Below are 20,844 nucleotides of genomic sequence, written 5' to 3'. Positions count from 1 at the left end.
AAATCTCTGACTCAAAATTCTTCTGCGTGCCAACCCTAATTTTTTGAGAACATGTTATGCCTACTTGATATCTCTTAAGGTGTACGTATATGAAGAACCTTGAAGAAATAATAAAATTCATTCGAGTGACAAAAACACAGTATATGATGATGAAAAATACATTTATTTTTTAATGTATACACGTACACTGATAGTCCGAACTTTATGACTCCATTTGATATTACCAGTGGGACTTTTGCTGCTGCATCACTGATGACAGAGATTTTACATCAGGTTTATATTTCGTGACCTTCAGAGATATGCGCGAGCTACTACTTTCATCCGTCAGGCTACTCCTATTATGAGACTTAACAAAATTCATCACTGAGAACAAAGATTCACGATTGTAAATGGAAGATTATAAGAGAGGGTTTCGCGTGCCAGCAAAAGTTACAGGCTTGCCATGTTTGGCACGCATGCTAGGGGTTGCCCACCCCTGGGCTAGGGCCTCTTTCTTTGTAGTATTGATTTTCAATACTAACTTGGTTCTCTAGCATCCTTCCATAATCATTAGTGAGGCATTTGAAAAATGTCATGCACTAATGTGTTTCAATTCTATTACATCTATTATCTTTGTTAATACTCACCATGTCCCATCTTTGGCCAATGGACCCTATTCAAATTGGCTCTTGAATACTTTTAATATAACCCTTAATTTTGTATGGCCTTCTTGTTTTCTTGTGTAGGATGTTTCAGGTTCATCTTGTACAGGGTGTGGCAAAAGTAGGTTTACAGCTGTGAGTATGTGAAACAGTTTATTTTGGTGTTATTTATTAATTATTATATTGTTTTCCATACGAACAACTGTAAGCCTACTTTTGCCCCAACCTGTACAGTTCCTGCCATTTTATAACTAAACACAGTGGATGTGGTTGTTGTTAGTAATTTTATTTGCTTGCAGATAAGGGATTCACATTCACAGCTCTGTCACCCTGAAGAGAGGCTTAGCTGTTGCTTATGTGCGTGATCTGGTTATGTACACTGAACTTATGTTTATAAAATATGATCACAATATTTGGTTTTATTTCAAAGGTTCTGAAGCAAAAACACCTGGATGGTTGTCTACGACATGTATCTGTAAGAAGATTTGAATCATTTAATCTGTTTTCAGTAAAAGAAGCCAAAGGAAGGGAAACTGAAGAGGAATTTGGTGCATGGGTCCAATATACAAGTGTCTTCTACCCTGAATACAGTATTTCCTTAAGGTAAACATCACTCTAGTTAAGATTTTGTTCAAAAAAGCCTTTTTTCAAATAAACTAATAACTATCTATGGATAAAATAAAAAGCCGTTTTCACCTGACCAGAGTGACTCAGTTGGTTGAGCGTCGTCCTGTGCACCAAAAGCTTGCTGGTTTAATTCCAAGTCAGGACACATGCCTGGGTTTCAGGTTTGATTCCCAGTTGGGGAGCATACAGAAGGTAGCCAATCCATGTTTCTCTTTCACATCAAGGTCGCTCCCTCCCTCCCTTCCTCCCTCCCTCCCTCCTAAGCATGTCCTTGGGTGAGGATTTAAAAAAAAGAAGGCATTTTTCTCTTATAAAAGAGAAACAATAATAACCTCATTGTTCATTCTATTGAGTTTGCAAGCAATCTTTATCAGAAGTTAGGTTTCCTAACTTTGTATTAAGGAATTCCTGCTGCTTCAATGTGTTCTTGCTGTATTATCAGAAATAAGAAAAACTTTTTCCAAAATGTAGTGACATTTGAGGATAAACTGTGGTGTAAATCAAAGGGTTCATTTAACCATTCTCTCATAGCATTTGATTATGATAAAAAGCCAAGTTCTTTGTGAGGCAAGGAAGGCTGAAAGTGAACACAGAATTTTTCTAAGCTACTCTTCAAGTAGTAGTTATCTAAAAAATCAAGCTTTGGTATTTATTCCATTTATGTTTTGTCATTTTCAGAATAGAATCTTAAGAATAGGAGGAGAAAATTCAGCTGAAAACACTGATATTGTGAGAAGCATGCAGACTGTTCTGGCTTTAAAAATCATTAGAAAAGAGACAAGAGAGTTGCAAACTGAAGTAGCAAGATACTATTTTTACTAAATTACTTTTCTCTCACAGCTATAATCTAGCATGTTGCAATATTACTTTAGGTGTTTGATATTATAAAATATGCCCCTTTTTTGAACAAGATTTCACATTTTGAAAGGGAGGGAGGAGCACATTTACAATAACTATAAGAAGAACAAGAAACATTTTAAGCAGAAAAGTGACTGAATAAGGTTTAGGTAAGGCTAAAAATACTTTTAAGAAAAAAAGTTCTCCCAAAGGATGTCTAATTATAGTATACTAGAGGCCCGATGCATGAAATTTGTGCAAGAGTAGGCCTTCCTTCCCCCGGCTGCCAGCACCGGCTTCCCTCTGGCACCCGGGACCCGGGCTTTCCTCCCAGGAAGGATGTCCGGTCATATTATGCTTTTATTATTATAGATTCTAGAGGAGTGATGGCAATTTGAGCTTGGTGTGTCAGCATTTTGAAAAACCCTAACTTAACTCTGGTGCCATGTCACATGTAGAAATATTTTGATATTTGCAACCATAGTAAAACAAAGATTTATATTTTTGATATTTGTTTTATATATTTAAATGCCATTTAACAAAGAAAAATCAACCAAAAAGATGAGTTTGCGTGTCACCTCTGACACGCGTGTCATAGGTTCACCATCACTGTGCTAGAGGCCTGGTGTACAAAAATTTGTGTACTCGGTGGGGGGTTCCTCAGCCCGGCCTGTGCCCTCTCGCAGTCTGGGAACCCTTGGGGAATGTCCACCTGTCAGCTTAGGCCCGCTCCCTGGGGTTTCGGGCCTAAGTTAGCAGTCAGACATTCCTCCGGCAGCCTGGGAGACCTCAGGGGATGTCCGACTGACAGCTTAGGCCAGCTCCCCGTGGGGATATCCTTAGCGATGCTGAGGAGGCAGGAGAGGCTCCCTCCACCACTGCTGTGCTTGCAGCTGTCAGCCCGACTTGTGGCTGAGTGGAGCTCCCCCTGTGGGAGTGCACTGACCACCAGGGGGCAGTTCCTGCATTGAGTGTCTGACCCCTGATGGTCAGTGCATGTCATAGTGACCAGTCATTCCGCTGTTAGGGTCAATTTGCATATTACCCTTTTATTATATTGGATTCCTTGAACTATTTTAGTTTAAAATATTTAAGCTTTAAAGACACCATAATAGCTAAAATTTGGGATTTGGACAAAAATTGACTGGGGTGAGGAGGGAAGAACAACTAGGAACTGGTTTGATAATACTGTTTTATTGAAAACTTCAAATGAAAGATAAGAACTTTTGGGTTTGTTAGCTTGCCTGTACATTCTTTGTGAGATTCTAATTAGAACACCTCAATTGCCTCACATTCTAATAGAGATAATTAGTTTAGTCCTTGGTTAAGAAAGAAAGAAAAATGCATTAGATGCTTAGTATGAGCCAGGTACAGAGGGGGGGTGCTTTGATGTATTCTAATTCATGTAATCCTTACAATAACTCTGGGAAATAGAAATGAAGATAAACAATTGGAAGATAGTATATATGAGGAAATTAAAGAGAGGGAAAAACAGAGTGATCCAGGGGTTTTCAGGTACAAAGTTCTAAAACATGTCTTTTACATCCACTGGTGACAAGAGGCAATAAATGTAAACTGTGCCAAGAATAATTTCCTGATGTCTGCAAGGCCCTGGAAAGCATTGCCAGAGAGCATGTGACGTCTGTTATTCTTTTTTTTTTTTTTTTAATATATTTTATTGATTTTTCACAGAGAGGAAGGGAGAGAGAAAGAGAGTTAGAAACATCGATGAGAGAGAAACATCGATCAGCCGCCTCCTGCACATCTCCCAGTGGGGATATGCCCGCAACCCAGGTACATGCCCTTGACCGGAATCGAACCTGGGACCCTTCAGTCCGCAGGCCGACGCTCTATCCACTGAGCCAAACCGGTTTCGGCGTGTCTGTTATTCTTGAGAACTTTCAAAATAAGGTGTGGTTCTCCACCTAGTGTATAGAGATGACCTGGATGTAGCTGGAAGCCAGGCTAGAATGTAAACTGAGACTCCTTTCCAACAGGTTGTGATATATCTAGTTTTGGAAGAAAAAATACGGGTATGTCTATATAAATATGACATTTAATCCTACTTTATGGAGAGAAGAAAGGTGACTGAGCTAAAAATTTGCCCTAGCCTATTTGGCTCAGTGGATAGAACGTCGGCCTGTGGATCAAAGGGTGCCGGGTTCGGTTCCGGTCATGGGCAGGTACCTCAGTAGCAGGCTCCTCCTTGGCCTGGGCCCTGGTCAGGGCACATTCAGGAGGCAACCAATCGATGTGTTTCTCTCACACTGATGTTTCTTTCTCTCTTTCCCTTTCTCTTCCATTCTCTCTAAAATCAATGGAAAAATATCCTTGGATGAGGATTAAAAAAATATTTGCCTGAATAACTTAAATGTACACAATTCTAGAACTGAACGTGATCTTAGAATGCATTTAAAAAAGTTATAACAGCATTAATAATGGCTGACTATTGAGTGCCTACTATGTGACAAGCTCTGTTGTGAGTGGTTTACATGTATTAGCTTATTTAATCCTCATAACACCTTATAAGGTAAATACTATTATTATCCTCATTTTACAGATGAAAGTAAGGCCCAGAGAGGTTAAATAACTCCATTGATTATGCCTCTACTCAAACCCTGGTGGTCTGGTTCCACAGTCTGCACTTTTAAACACTTATTTTGAAATAATTGCAGACTCTCAGGAAGTTGCAAAAATAGTACAAGGAGCACCCAGCTTAACTTCTACACATCTGGCCTCTTGGGAGGCAATCATGCATCTATTTATTCATTTTTCAGATGAAAGGATTGAGGCCTAGTAAAACCAATTTCCTCATTGATTATTCTGAGTATACCATTTCTTACTCCATAATTCTGTTACTATATAGGAAATTGCAACAAAAATTACTGACATTGCTTAGGGGAGGATTTCTTTACAAGAACAATTCATTCCATTCCATTGCCAATATTGTTCACGTGGGTTTCAACACTATGGAATGATTGAAAAAACGTGATGAATAATTTAAAATAAATTCAAATAAAAAATATTTATTAGCACCTTCTGTGTAGGTAAACAAAAAGAAATATAAGATATATTATCCTCAAGGGGCTTAAATAAGTGAAAAGTTAAATAATAAAAAATAATTAAGCCATGGCCAGTGTGAGTCAGTGGTACAGCATTGGCCCTGGTCATGGGTTCAATTCCCAGTCAAGGGCACATACCTGGGTTGCTGGTTCATTTGCCAGCCTGGTCGAGGTTTGTATGGGAGGCAACACATCGGTGTTTCTCCCTCCCTCCATGCATTCCTTCCTTCCCTTCTTTCTACTCTCTAAAAATCAATGGAGCCGAAACCGGTTTGGCTCAGTGGATAGAGCGTCGGCCTGCGGACTGAAAGGTCCCAGGTTCGATTCCGGTCAAGGGCATGTACCTTGGTTGCGGGCACATCCCTAGTAGGAGGTGTGCAGGAGGCAGCTGATTGATGTTTCTCTCTCATTGATGTTTCTAACTCTCTATCTCTTTCCCTTCCTCTCTGTAAAAAATCAATAAAATATATAAAAAAAAAATAAAAAAATAAAAATCAATGGAAAAAATATCCTCAGGTGAAGATTAACAAAAATTTTTTAAAATAATAATTAAATAAGAAGGAAAGTTAAGTTAAACATCTATTCTAAGAATTATCACCAGGCAATGCATAACTAATTACCAAATGGGTGGAAAACTTCACGCATATTAGGAGTTTAGGGTATAAGTGATTTTGAAGGCCTTGAGGAGTAGCAGTTTAAACTGGATCTGGAAGTATTTGAACATTCTGGGAGAATGGAAGAAATCATTCCCGATGAGGGGAAAGGCACTAGAAAACATAGCAGTCAGCAAGTACAAGGCATAATCATCAGAGGCTACTGAGAAGACCACCGTCTCTATGGGGAGGAATGGTGATCAATGCATGTTATAACGTGGATTGGCTTCTGGGTTCTAATAAAGGGTTGAGCATTTGGGATGTTTTATTCCTCACAGATCATAAATATTAACAGAGATGATGTATATATGGTAATTAATACCAATTTTTTTATTAGTCTTATCCTTAAAATTTCCCTACATATTGATTTCTGTTTCTTTAAAGTTTTTTTTGTTTGTTTTTGTAAAGTTTTACTCGACTTGAAATCAATACTCTAAGAAGGTAAATACTTAGACAATTTAGATATTTTTGAATTCAAAATACATAGGTGTATCTTTTTTATACTATTAAAAGGTTTATAAGCAGTGGTCCACATTAAAACTTTGACCATTATTTTCTGTCAGCTTTACATGATGATTCTTAAAAAGAAAGAATAAAGAATTTCCCTTGGTAAGTTTTCATCAGAAGCAAAAGTCTGGACAATGTAAACATTAGGTTATGAAATCCCCAAGATCTGTTGTCTTTTCCAAATATCTGAGAATGGTCGACTCTTTGTTCTGAAGTGTGTATTGAGAATTCGGAAATCAAATTTTGGGACATGACTTGTATTTTATTCCTTGGCAAAATCTTCTTGTCTTTCTGGTGCTTTATTTCTTAGAACTTTATAGAAGAGGCTCTTGCTATTGGATAGATGCATGTACAGGAAACTAATATATAGTAGGAGACGTTTATACTAAAAATCTTCCATTAAAAATTCTTTCTCCCAGATTTATAAGCTGGAATCTGTTTTCATACAGAATTTACTGTATAGATACTAGAAATTGTTCCCCACTCCCCCATATGTCAACTTATTTTTAGTGTAGTAGGAATTTATATATTCTGAAAGCTTTACAATACTTCCATTATATTTGGAACCATAGAATTGCCTGAAATATTCATTTATAAATATGTACATGTCTTAGGTATAGAAAAAGCTGAGAGGCTTAACTGTCCTCTTTTCTTTGAATAAGACTCCTGTTGCTATGGTAATTGCTGAATTAGAAAACTCTTGACTTTTGGCTTGTCCTAGGAGCTTAGAATGGGCAAGAAGTCAAGAATGACTTTGTCTTTGTGATGCATCTTTCTAGTAAAACAAATATACTGCAGCAAGATCATATATTGCTTCTGTAGGGAAAGGAAAAACATAAAGCAAATCCTCACCCCACTGAATTTAGTAAGTATCCTGTGAGTGCTCAGTAGATAAAAAATAGTGATGGGAATGGTATGCTTACGGTATTAGATGTATGGCATCCTTATATGTGTGGATATTATAGGTGCCCATGTAAAGCTTGGCAAGGCTGGCATCTGAGGCAAACATGAACACTGAAGTTACATTTAAAAAGTATAGTTTTAATGTTAGTAGTATGAATCCTGAGAAAGAAGATACTTAAAAAGGGCTGCCATTGGCGAACTGGGCTCAAATTCAAAAACAAAACAAAACAAAACAGCCTAGCAGCCATTTAATATATATATATATATATATATATATATATATATATATATATATATATATATATATATATACACACACACACACACTAGGGGCCCGGTGCACAAAATTTGTGCACTGGGTGTGGGGGGTGGGGAGTGTCTCTCAGCCCAGCCTGCCCCCTCTCACATACTGGGAGCCCTCAGGTGTTGACCCCCATCACCCTCCAATCGCAGGATCGGCCCCTTGCCCAGGCCTGATGCCTCTGGCTGAGGCGTCCGGCCCGGGCAGCGGGGACCCGCAGCTGCAGCGGCCCTGCGATCGTGGGCTTCGCTTTAGGCCCAGGCAAGGGACCCCTAGCTCCTGGGACTGCCAGCTTCGACCGTGCCCAGCTCCCATCGCTGGCTCCACCCCTACTTCCTGCTATCATTGGCCAGGGTGGAAAAGGCACCTGATTCTCTGATCATGGCTGGGGGGCTTGTATTTCCGATGGCTGGGTTTCCGATCACTGTCAGTGGCAGGGGGCTTCTTCCTGCTTTCCCTTTCGCCTCCCTGCATTGTGCCTACATATGCAAATTAACCGCCATCTTGTTGGCAGTTAACTGCCAATCTTAGTTGGCAGTTAATTTGCATATAGCCCTGATTAGCCAATGAAAAGGGTATCGTCGTACGCCAATTACCATTTTTCTCTTTTATTAGTGTAGATTAATTTGAGAGAGAGAGAGAGAGAGAGAGAGAGAGAGAGAGAGAGAGAAACATCAATGATAGAATCATTGATTGGCTGCCTCCTACACGCCCCACAATGGGGATCAAGCCCGAAACCTGGGCATATGCCCTGCCTGGGAATCTAATGGAATTGAATCTCCTGGTTTGTAGGTCAATGCTCAACCACTGAGCCATGCTGGCTGGGCTTAAGGAACCATATATTATGGCTCCTATATTTAGGAAAAAATGTTTTTGATTTTTATGCTGTATTGCTGATAATTTTAATAGCTTCATCTTGTATTTTAGATGCTCAATATGTTGTTCTTTTTCTCTCTTGTCTCACGTGTGGTTTTCCATGTTAGCATAAATACTAGTAACCTCAGCTTGCATGCACAGAGAAGGTACAGAATCATTGTGTTATGGTGTTGAAAGTTTGATTTGTGGTTGGTAAATTCATTACCTTAAAATATGATTCTGGCTGAAACCGCTTTGGCTCAGTGGATAGAGCGTCGGCCTGCGTACTGAAGGGTCCCAGGTTCGATTCCGGTCAAGGGCATGTACCAGGGTTGCGGGCACATCCCCAGTAGGAGATGTGCAGGAGGCAGCTGATCGGTGTTTCTCTCTCATCTCATCGATGTTTCTAACTCTCTATCTCTCTCCCTTCCTCTCTGTAAAAAATCAATAAAATATATTAAAAAAAATGATTCTGTTGAGCCCAATGCTTATTTGGCAAATAACTTTTTGCATTTTCACTTAGTCACTCTATCAAAGAACTGGGTCTCTGTGATAAAAGTGAAGTTTTTTTTAGAAGGGTGATACAGTTTACGTGTATTCTCGTACTACATGCATTAGTTTTCTAGGGATCCTAAACCAAAATGCTGCAGACTGGGCAGCTTAAAGAATACATTTATTTTCTCAGTTTTGGGTCTAGACGTCTGAGATAAAGCGGTTGCAGGTCTGGTTTCCGTCCAGGCCTCTCTCCTTACCTCGCCATGGCTGCCCTCTTGCTGTCTCTTCAGTAGTTCCTCTGTGCATGTGCCCTGTAGTCTGTGTTCTAATCTCCTTTTTTTTTTTTTTTGCAAGGACACAAGTCATAATGGATTAGGGCCCACCCTAAAGACCCCAATTTAATTTAATTACCTTTTAAAAATATATATATTTTATTGATTTTTTACAGAGAGGAAGAGAAGGGGATAGAGAGTTAGAAACATGGATGAGAGAGAAACATCCATCAGCCGCCTCCTGCACAACCACTACTGGGGATGTGCCCGCAACCAAGGTACATGCCCTTGATCGGAATCGAACCTGGGTCCTTTCTGTCTGCAGGCTGATGCTCTATCCACTGAGCCAAACTGGTTACGGCTAATTACCTCTTTAAAGGCCCAATCTCTGAAATTCTGAGGAACCAGGGTTTAGAAGTTCAACAAATCAATTTTGGGAAAGATACAATTCATTTCATAACACTATATATCATTTATGATAAGTTTTAATGACAAAGTTAAAGGTTTAAGGCATATAGAGTAGTATGTAGAAGATTGCATTAGCACCAATATTTTACCAACCCTAGAAAAGCAACTCAAACTCTATGACCTATTATTGACTGTTGGGTCCATTTGCATGTGGAGAATAGTATCTTTTATAAGGATGAATAAAATATTAGTAATTAAATTAAACATTTAAAGGGTTTTCAAGTGAAGAGAGATTAGAATTATTAAAGAGAGTGGAATTAAGATTAGTGGGCAAAAGATACAAAGAATTTGCCCTCTGACATTTATAATTCCCTATAGATGGAACGTGCAGACCTGAAGGTTGGTTAGTTCCTTGTGACTGAAGTTCTGAATTCTTTGGGTTGTTATAAAGTACATTTATGTATTGTTGAGGTTCTGGAGGTTGGTGCTTATTTTCCTTTTGAGATTCTCCAAGTGTAAGGTTTTGTTATCTTTAGAGAGGTTAATAATTGCCCTAGCCAGTTTGGCTCGGTGGAGAGAGTGTCGGCCTGTGGACCAAAGGATCCCGAGTTTGATTCCAGTCAAGGCACGTGCCTCCATTGCAGGTTCCTCCCTGGCCCGTGCTCTGGTTGGAGCGTGTGCAGGAGACAACCAATCCATGTGTTCCTCTCACACTAATATTTCTCTGTCTTTCCCTCTCTCTTCCACTCTCTCTAAAAATCAATGGAAAAATAGCCTAGGGTGAGGATTTAAAAAAAAAGGTTAATAATTAATTCCACCTTTATATAACTAAAACAACAATAAAAATATTAGTACTTTAAAATGTAGATCAAGCATCAGGAACTGTTATTTCATTAAATATTAGGAGGACTATATTCTGTTATTTCTTTCCCTTCTCCCTCTAGTGGGCAGAAATATTTTAAAAATACAATATGGAAAGGTTTGTTAGTATTGGGTGTATCACTTTTTTTTTTAAAGCAAATCTTAATGTTCCAGAATCATTAAAGAAAATGTTTTATTCCTTTCTAGGCATAATAGTGGATCTTTGAATATTGAAGATGTTCTTACCAGCTTTGACAATACAGGAAATGTTTGTAAGTTATATGATCACTACGTAGAAATATTTTGTGTTTTAAAAAGTGAATTTATAATTGGTGTTTGTTCTCACTAATGTTTATTTATACTGACTAATGTGTGTGTATAATAGAAACTCTTACAGTTTTTAGCTGCAAAATGAACCTCCTATACAATGTGCCTCCTAAGTGGGATAAGGCAGTTTTACACTTGGCAGTTGTGGGTGTGAGAGAGAATGTAGGTCAGAGGAATCCTGGACTCTCCAGCACTATCCCCTTTGTTTCTTCTTTTCATTTTGACCTTCTCAGTTAATCCAACAAAGGGGCTGTCTCTTCTTTGTTGTGGTTTGGGTGCTTTCTTTTCCACTTCCTGCTTCTTTTCTCTCACTACAGAATGAAACCAGAACATTTTCCCTTGCTGTTAATGTACTTTAATACCAGAATGTTTTTGTTTTATGCAATATTATGCTATTATAGAATATATTACTGTTTTCATCTAAGCCTGTAAGTCGTGATTTCTCCATTGAGAAAATCATTTAAATCATTATAAAGTCATATGATTAAAGAAATTAAAAAAATCTTTATATCATTGCACCAAATAGCATACCATGATAGAAGCTAGGTACCCCTTCATGTGTATTGCTTAGGATATTTCTCTTAAGATAATGAATTATCAATGTGATATGACAGTTGTAAATGTTAAAAATTGTACTCAAATACCTTTTTTCTCAAAGGAAATTTCAGAACTGTAACTACTTATTGTCGGAACTAAAACAATTTTCTTTGCTAATAGTATTGCTTTATTAAATTCCCTAATTTTAGGTCTGCATAGAATAATGTCATATTCTATGCACCACATTATGGCAAACTTTTCATGTATAGAAAAATATGCATTTTGTCACTAAGGATTTTATAAATATCCTCAGGAATCCTAAAATATTTAAAATTATGTAAGTTTATTTTTCATGGATATCTTTTCGTTTCTACATGTTGGCACTTCCTGAATTGTTTCCTATTTAGGCATATCTCACATTTTTATTGGGGTTTTAGGCAAGGACAAGCCAAGGGATGCTAATGGTGGTTGAGGAGGCATCCTCCTTTAATTCTGGGGTAATGTAAAATATCATTAAGTCAGGCTTGTGCATTTAGGAACATGATTGGAGAGTGTTACATATGGAAATTTTGATTCAGTAGTGTAAAAATAAAATATTGTTCCCAGTGACTCAGTATAAAACAGGGCCACTAGCTGGCAGCATTATGTAAAACAAAAATATTTTCCTGATTAGCTGTCTTATACTGTTCTAACATTTTTTCCTATCAGCTGCCCCTACCCCTTAAACCCTCACTTGTCTGCATAGAATAATGTCTGCATAGAATATGCACTTCATTTGTTGCATTGACAAAGGGAGAAATTTCATGTTGAAAGTATTTCTTCACTGCTGTCTATTGTTTGGTAGTAAGATTTGAGTCTTTGGAATGAGACCTACTTACATTTGAATCTTGGTTCTGAAATTCATCTTGAGCAATTTATATCATTTCCATGAGCCACAATTTTTAAAAAATCTCTTGGAACTGGATATAATGTATAGAAAGTGTGTAATATATATTGCATTTTCATAGTGGACACTATAGAGTTTATTATTACTGGTGATGAGTATCTCTAAAATTTTTCAGTTTTTTTCTAATAATGAAGATAATATTTAGAGTTATTCTGATGTTTTAAAATAACTATTTTGATAGAACTAATAAGGCAGGAAAAATAGATGACCAAAATAGTAATTTGTTAAAATGTCTTGCCATAAATGTCGCCTTCAAATCCTGAATATTCCAAGTGATAGAAGTGGTGACAAAAATAAGACCTATTAAAACATGTTGTTTAGTGTAACTTTTACATTACACTCTTTTTATTTTAAAAGAAAAATCTATACTGATACTTTGCTTAATGAAAAAAATTGGTTACAATAAAGTAAGGATTGATTATAATTTTTTATATAGTCTTTGCCAAGGCTTAAAACGATCAAGGATTAAAAAAAAAAAGTAATTTTTCAGATTTTTTTTCTTCTTTAAATTAATCACCCAACTATTTGATTTTACACTAATTGTGATTTTAGGCTGAGTTTGTGAAAACCCAGCAGAGGGCGCCACATCATAATTCTGTCTCACTGCTCAACATACTTGGATTAATAATTTGAATAATAAATAAGCTTTCATCATATAAACATATAAAAACATATGTCTAAACATTTCCATTTGACTTGTTTTTATATATTTACTATATTCAGGAACTCATTAATGTAAAAAATAGATTTTTCTGACCAATTTTTTAGTTTATTTGCTTTTTTGTTTTAAATAGTTGAATTTTTATACTTATAGCTTCAAATAGAGGAATATTTTTGAACATTGTTAATATTGATATATAGAGAAAGTCCTATATAAGAATATCAATTCCTAAATCATCACCATAGTAGTAATTGATAGTAAGTATACTGAGGGATGTTTAGAATGAGGAAAAAATTTTCTAATATTGTGAGAGAACCAATACAGAGAATTATCCATATATTTCAGGAATTAGTTTCCAGGTTAATATAGCTTCCTGATAATAGAAAGAATAACATCATTAAAATATTTTATAGTTACAAAAGTCTGACGTTTTATAAAATATATTCATGGTTTGCGTAACACTTAATCTCAACTTTAAGGTATTTTTAAAAACAAGTAATGATTTTGTTCATTGTAAATTTTCAAAGAGTGGAGAATCATTCTTTCTGAATTTGTTCATTCTCTAATTAAAAGGATATGAGAAAATCCTTAATTTTAGAAAATAAATGAAACCTCTATCAGTCGTTCTCAACTTTCTGGCCCTTTAAATACAGTTCCTTATGTTGTGACCCCCAACCATAAAATTATTTTCGTTGCTACTTCATAACTGTAATATTGCTACTGTTATGAATCGTAATGTAAATATCTGATACAGGATGGTCTTAGGCGACCCCTGTGAAAGGGTCGTTCGACCTCCAAAGGGGTCGCGACCCACAGGTTGAGAACCGCTGCTCTAGATAGTTTCTTGTTTCCTGATATATTAGAAGACATTATTTATATTTACCTTTATTATTTAAAAATGTATGTTTTTAAATGTATGACCTGTTTTATATTTTTGAGGTACCTTTCACTGTTTAAATTCATTTGAATGTTATAGGAAGAAATGAATTTTCCACAGTAATTTTGCATGATTCATTGCTCTATAGAATATGACCCCGGTCTTATCTTTATATATGTTTGCTATTGTGGAAAACAAATTATTTTTAAAGGTAAGCTCTTTTGTGCTTACCTCCAACCATATGGGTGGGTATATATATTTTATTATTTGAGTTCTACTACTTGAGAAACTATTTCCTTTTAAAATATCAGAGTTACTCTGTGGAGAGGTTGTATGCTTTATTGATTCATCGTGCCTGGAAAGAGATGCCATCAAGCTACCTAGGGGAAAGTATAGGATGACATCCTTCACCTGAAACGAGGTGCTGGCTGCTTCTGTGTTTCATGTAACATGTACAGTACTTTGGGTCAGAGGGTACTTTGCTAGCACCACAGCAGATCTCTTGCTTCTGTTTTCTCTGTGGGTAGGATCTCCGTTCCAGCCAGTCCCTGACCTCTAATCAAAGAAACCCCATCATGCTATGTCTTTTCCAAAACAATTTTCTCTTTCTCCAAAGTCATCTCTTTCCTCTACTGAAATGATTTTTTTTAACCAGTTAACTGCCACATGTCCAAAACGGAAACCATCCCTACATGCCACGATATTTTGAATTTAATTAAAAAAATCAATTTGCAATGAGTATTATAAAAATAAATATATTACTCACAATTCGGGTGTCCTTGAATATTTGCAGCTGAAAATTCTCTCACGAAAAATGATTTTAAAGTTGGTCAGGGCTGCCACTTAGGGAAAGCATTTTTATTTTATAGATGTGCATGGCGTGTGGGGAAGGTCCCCTGCTTGCGTCTACAGATGCTTATGGCATAAAAAAGAGATTCTGTTTTGCACTTTGTTGATGCAAATTTGGCCGTCATATATACAGTGCAACTACATCTTTGGTACTTGGTGTATAATAGCTTCATTTGTATTTTTTTTTAGCACACAGTTCTCTACTGGCAGCATAAACAGTTAATACTTCTCATACCATGTGTTGTATGTAATATATACAATATAATGTGTATAAGCCTTTAAAGGATAGGAAATCAAAAGTTATTATATATCATTGCAGTAACCTAATATGAATCAGGATTTTTGGCTAACACTGCAGCTTAAATTTGGGGAAATGTATTGGTAAGATTCCTTCAGCTATTCTCTTCCCCCTCCTTTTTTTAAAAACCCAGGCATGTGCCCTTGACTGGAATTGAACCTGGGACCCTTCAGTCTGCAAGCTGATGCTCTATCCATTGAGCAAAACCAGCTAGGGCTCCCTCCCACCCCCCCTCCCCGCCCCCCTTTTTTGTATTTTTGCTTTTTTTTCTCTTTTTAAACAATTTTCTTTCTTTTTTATTGTCCTGCTATTCTGTGCAAAAAAATTGTTTTTCTCTTGGCCGGGCTACATGACAGTACTCTGTGTGTCATTAGTATCTCCTGGAGAAATTTGTAGATCCTCTGCCTTATATACTTTTACATGTGATAGTGTGACACTACCACCCGCCCTTCTCACCCTCACCCCTGTGAATCCTAGGGTTGACCTGGACTTTTAATGCACACAGCTGCATTCTCCTATTTCTAGATCCTTCTTAGTGGTCTGATAGCAAAACCTGTTTTGTGATGTATCCAAAGCTGATCTCCTTTGGGTTTGTAGTCAATTAATTATTACTTAAGGAAATATTCTTATTAAAATACAAAATATTGCCCTAGCCAGTGTGGCTCAGTTGGTTAAGTGTCATCCCATGCACCAAGAGGTCTCTGGTTCGATTCCTAGTGAGGGCACATGCCCAGGTTGTGGGCTCAATCCCCAGTAGGGGGTGTGCAGGAGGCAGCTGATTGATGTTTATCTCTCATTGATGTTTCTCTCTCTTTCTCTCTCATTCTCTGCCTTCCTCTCTCTCTCTAAAATAAATAAAAACATGCTTATTTTTATTTAAAATTTTTTTTTTATTGATTTCAGAGAGAAAGGGAGAGGGAGAGGTAGAAATATCAATGATGAGAGAATCATTGATCAGCTGCCTCCTGCATGCCCCACACTGGGGATCAAGCCCACAACCCAGGCATGTGCCCTTGACTGGAATCGAACCCAGGACCCTTCAGTCTGGAGGCCGATGCTCTATCCACTGAGCCAAACCAGGTAGGGCAATAAAAACATGTTTAAAAGAAAAATGAAATGAGACTGTTAGAATGTAAAGGGATTTATTGTAGTACAATGAATATCTGAAAAAAACCCATAAATCTTTAACTTTAGGTGACTGATTAATTATGGATGATTTATGAAATGGAACATTACGTAGCTGTTCTAGATATCTAAAACATGTTAGGTTAGAAAAGCCACTATAGAAAGTTTGATTTTATTTATGTAAAATACATATATGCATTAAGTAGCTATGTTTATGCATAGAAGTATGTCTTAATGTTCATAGTATTTGGTTTGGGTATTCAGGTTATTGATGACTCTCTTCTTTTTAATAAATATACTTTTATTGATTTTTAGACAGAGAGGAAGGGAGAGGGGGACAGAGAGAGAAAGAGAGAGACACATATATCAATGCGAAGGATAAACATTGATTGGCTGTCTCCAGTATGCACCCCGAGTGAGGATTGAACTGTAACCTGGATACACTGGCCGGGAACTCGAATAGGTGGCCTTTCGGTGCATGAGATGGCACTCAACCAACTGAGCCACACCAGCTAGGGCTCTCCTATTTTTAGTGTTTCAGACTTGCTTGATTTCCAATGGCATGTATTAGTTTTATAATTGGAAAAAGCAAAGTTATTTTTATTTTGAATAAAAGTAGTTAACTCTTTAAATCCCAAATTGAGTACTAATTTTTTTTTTTTTTTGAAAGCTGTGATAAATTCTCAAATTGCTTAGGAAAGCACTGGGGGAAAAAGGAGCAATTCATTTTACCAGTGAAAAAAATATATTTATTTTTAAATAGCACTTTCTTCCATGGAGCTCAGAGCATATTATGTTAATGTATTGTATCTTTAGATGCAATACCTTTGTGAGATAAGAAATTAGAGATTAGATCATTCTAGCCCCATATTAGCTCACAAGAGTACAAAGAGGTTAAAAACTCAGTCTGGCAGAATATTGAGTTTGGACACAGATAATTTATAAGTTCTGTTTAAAAAATTGTAAGGTTCAGTGCATTGTGTGGTTAATTTGCATGGGTCATGGTCAGCAGCCCTGAGACTATAGGGGGCCCCAGTGCAAGAGGGGAGCTGGTGGTATGCAGGACTGGCTCTGGATTTGGCTCTTAGCTCCTGTAGAGGATCACAATATATATATGTATTCTTGGTTAGAAAGACTTCTGGAGGGTAGGTTAGAAAAGGTTTCTAGGTGGTAGTTTTCCTAGCCAGGTATCTGCAGTTGTCTGATTTTGTAGCTCCGTAGCTGTTGGGGCAGTTTCTTCTTTTGGTACAATATTGCGGAAGCATGTCCCCTAACCCTTAAACAGCCTGTGCATTTGTTTCTGCTGTTTACCAGGGAAGGAACATTTAGAGGATGTCTCTTTTTAATGCACTTTTAAAATAAAAAAATTATGGAGTTGGACTGGTTTTCTTTGATAATAGAAAGTGCTGCAATTGTGAGAAAAGACGGAAAGAAACCCTATAATCCTTTCTAGATTCATAAGGTGTTAATGCTAAACTGCAATAATATTGCAAGGTAGTTCATGTCTTTTCCATAAACCTGCTAGGTTTTCCCTTCTTTAAATATTTGAAGGGATGTTTCTAATTTGGGTTCCTCCAAGTTTTGGCAGAAGATATACCAAGCAAGTGTTTTGTGGTTTTGTGTGTGTGTGTGTGTGTGTGTGTGTGTGTGTGTGTGTATGTTTTCTCTTTGAGCAAATACTGAGTAGTACTTCTTTGTCTGTCTTTTAAAAAGTATCTATCATTTCTGCCCCGACCGAGCTCAGTTGGTTGTAGCATGGTCTGGTGCACTGAAAGGTTATGGGTTAGATTCTGGTCAGAGCACATACCTAGGTTGTGGGTTCCATTTCCCATAGGGGCACGGAGAGGAGGCAGTGGATCAATGTGTCTCTCTTATATTGATGTTTGCCTCACTCCCTCTCTAAAATCAATTTTTTAAAAAAGCTACTATTTCTTTTGCATCCCCTACAGTATTTATCAGGAATTTTGTGACTGTTATTACCATTTAATCTTCTTAACAATTTTTCAAGGTCGTGATAACTTGCTTAAAAACTAATATTTAGCTAGTGGTCACACAAGAATTTGTAACTATTTTGCTGTATTTCTTGAAGGTAGCATTTCCCCCAAATGGCAAGAAATGAATTTTAAAAGTTCATGGTGGGAATTGAAACTAAAAGTGGAAACTTGGAGTGCTAGAAAATAACTTTGGCAAGTGGAAAAGAATTCTGTCCAGTGGATTGTGTCTCAGAGGAGACTGATTAAAGGTCACTGGAAAAGTGGGCTCTCTAGGGTTTCTGAAAGGTAGTTGACAATCTAATGGAGTGGGGATTTGGGGAGTGAGGAGAGGGGTGAAAGAATGCATTTCTTTTAACAGCATAAAGCCAAATGTGGATTTTGTTTTATTTCAGTTTTTTTTTCTTTTTAAAAAAATACTGCTTTTTGCATGATAACACAATGGTAAATACTGATTTGTGTTTTTACACAGCCCTCTCTCTAAGGTATTCATTGTGTTTCTCAAGTTATATTTAAAATTTGTTTTAACATTTTTTTTTATCAGAGTGATATTTAACAATTGTTTATATAAACAGGTCACACAAAAAGTTCATCTAAAAGATAATCTTGTCTTTAACAGAGTAGTTTGGGTTGTGGATAGCCTTTCCACAGAGAATTATGGATATTTGCCAGTATTTGGCCATTTGCTTGGCTTGTGTTTGTTGCATCACTCTATGAATGCTTAATGTGAGCTAAATGCTTTTTGTTTGTTAATCCTCACCCAAAGATATTTTTCCTCTCAACTGAACTAATGCTCTACAGTCCAGGGACCCTCTAATTTATATTCTTTGGAGACCAGACTGGATGACAATTGTTTGGAGTGAGAGATATGATTTCAAGGTCTAACTGCTTTGTAAATAGATTTTCAACAAATTTTTCTGTACTTAGCCCATTCTCACCTCCATTTATAGAGATATAAATGACTTCTCCCACTGCCAATTTAGGATTCAGCTTTTTGCTGCTATCTTCTAGTGCCTTTATGAACTCTACTTTCATTTTTAAATCTATTTACTATTGTTTTAGGTGGTGTATCAGGAAGGGTGGGGAAGCTAATACTAGTATATAGATTTACTCTAACATCTTTAACTACACACATACACACATACACATTTATTAAAAATGACTAAAAAAAAATTTAAGTTTCATTTAAGTAAACTGTTACCGGTGGGGTGCTCTCTGTGTCCCCACCTGTTGCTGGTGGAAGCGGGTTTCTTGCGATGTTAGGAGAAAAGGCATTTTCTGAGACTCACATGGGAGGAGTGACATTTATTGGCATGGAATTCAACCTTGGAGTTTCCAAGGTCCCATCTCCCTCCGTCCCACCAGGGAAAAAGCCCAGCCATGCCTTCAACAGAGCTAGGATTCAAGCCAGTGTCCAGAGTTTCTGCACGAGAGTTGCACAGTCCACTCCAGCATCAGCTAGCTCCAGCATCAGCGCTCCAGCATCAGCTAGCTCTGTGTTCCCAGCTGTAGTTCATTAAGTGTGAAATCCGTATGGCCATCGGCCATTGGGGTTTCTAGGACTACATGGCAGGCTAGCACATGGGTGAGTACAAGGAAGCTGGAGCAAAGCCAGAAGTGGGGGGAGGGAGAGAGACAGAGAGAGAGAGAGAGAGAGAGAGAGAGAGAGAGAGAGAGAGAGAGAGAGAGAGAGAGAGAGAAAGAGAGAGAGAGATAGAGAGAGAGAGAGAGAGAAAGAGAGAGAGAGAGAGAGAGAGAGAGAAGAGAATTCCTTTGTCTCGGGATTTTAACCTTCTGAAATTTCATGTGCTTGCAATGGCTCCCCCCCCTCTAGCCAATCCATGGTTCCTCAGGCTAGACTGACAGGCAAGTACCTTCCCTACATCTCCCTGACTTTACTGTGTATGCATCCATCTTCCCCTTCCCCAGTGATGGACAGAGAATGGACCTGTGGTTCCCTGGGAAGTGTGACATTGCAGCTTCCAGGTGAAGCTGCCCAGATGGCCGTGCTTATGGCTGGCCTCCCTTTTGCTTCTTTCTATCATTAATATTAACTATCTAGTTACAATGGTAGTAAGACCATGTATGGTAATAAAAACATTTTCAGTTTAAATATATTGAGGTGAATCACCAAGGTTTTGCACAAGTTTTATAAATTTCTCCCCTCATTTCTAAAATTCTTCAGCCTTCAAGAATCAACTCAGCGTCACCCCTTCTATAAACCCTTTCTTGACTCTTTCTAAGCTACAACTACAATCATACATCTTATGTTTACCTGCAGACTTAAGAAAAATACACGATTAAAACATCATATATAATTGTGTCTAAATTACTCCCTAGATCAGTGGTTCTCAACCTGTGGGTCGAGACCCCTTTGGGGGTCAAACGACCCTTTCACAGGGGTCGCCTAAGACCAACCTGCCTATCAGATATTTACATTACGATTCATAACAGTAGCAAAATTACAGCTATGAAGTAGCAACGAAAATAATTTTATGGTTGGGGGTCACAACATGAGGAACTGTATTTAAAGGGCCAGAAGGTTGAGAACCACTGCCCTAGACTATAAGCTGCTAGTATCAAGAGTGATTTATTTTTGATTATGTATGTACAGTGCCTGGCATATAGTGAATAATCAATAAATGCTTTATGGATTTGTGAACTTTGTATTTAAACATAGAAAAGCCCTAGCCGGTTTGGCTCAATGGATAGAGCATTGGCCTGCAGACTGAAGGGTCCCAGGTTTGATTCCAGTCAAGGGCACATGCCTGGGTTGCGGGCTCGATCCCCAGTAGGGGGTGTGCAGGAGGC

The 20,844-nt window shown here is 37.6% G+C and overlaps 1 protein-coding gene across 3 annotated transcripts in view; it reads left to right on the top strand.

Moving 5' to 3' along the window:
- CAMKMT (calmodulin-lysine N-methyltransferase) overlaps positions 1 to 20,844 on the top strand; it is a 290,479-nt gene that overhangs the window by 3,479 nt on the left and 266,156 nt on the right. For all 3 annotated transcript variants that reach the window (XM_059659957.1, XM_059659955.1, XM_059659956.1), the window contains exons 2-3: positions 1,072 to 1,244; positions 10,630 to 10,694. In XM_059659957.1, the coding sequence (XP_059515940.1) occupies positions 1,072 to 1,244; positions 10,630 to 10,694 (238 nt within the window). The remainder of the gene's footprint in view (positions 1 to 1,071; positions 1,245 to 10,629; positions 10,695 to 20,844) is intronic.

This window comes from Myotis daubentonii, chromosome 12 (assembly GCF_963259705.1).
Source record: "Myotis daubentonii chromosome 12, mMyoDau2.1, whole genome shotgun sequence".
Lineage (NCBI taxonomy): Eukaryota > Metazoa > Chordata > Mammalia > Chiroptera > Vespertilionidae > Myotis > Myotis daubentonii.
The sequence above is the reverse complement of the archived record's forward strand: the minus strand, read 5'-3'. Positions and strand labels throughout refer to the sequence as shown.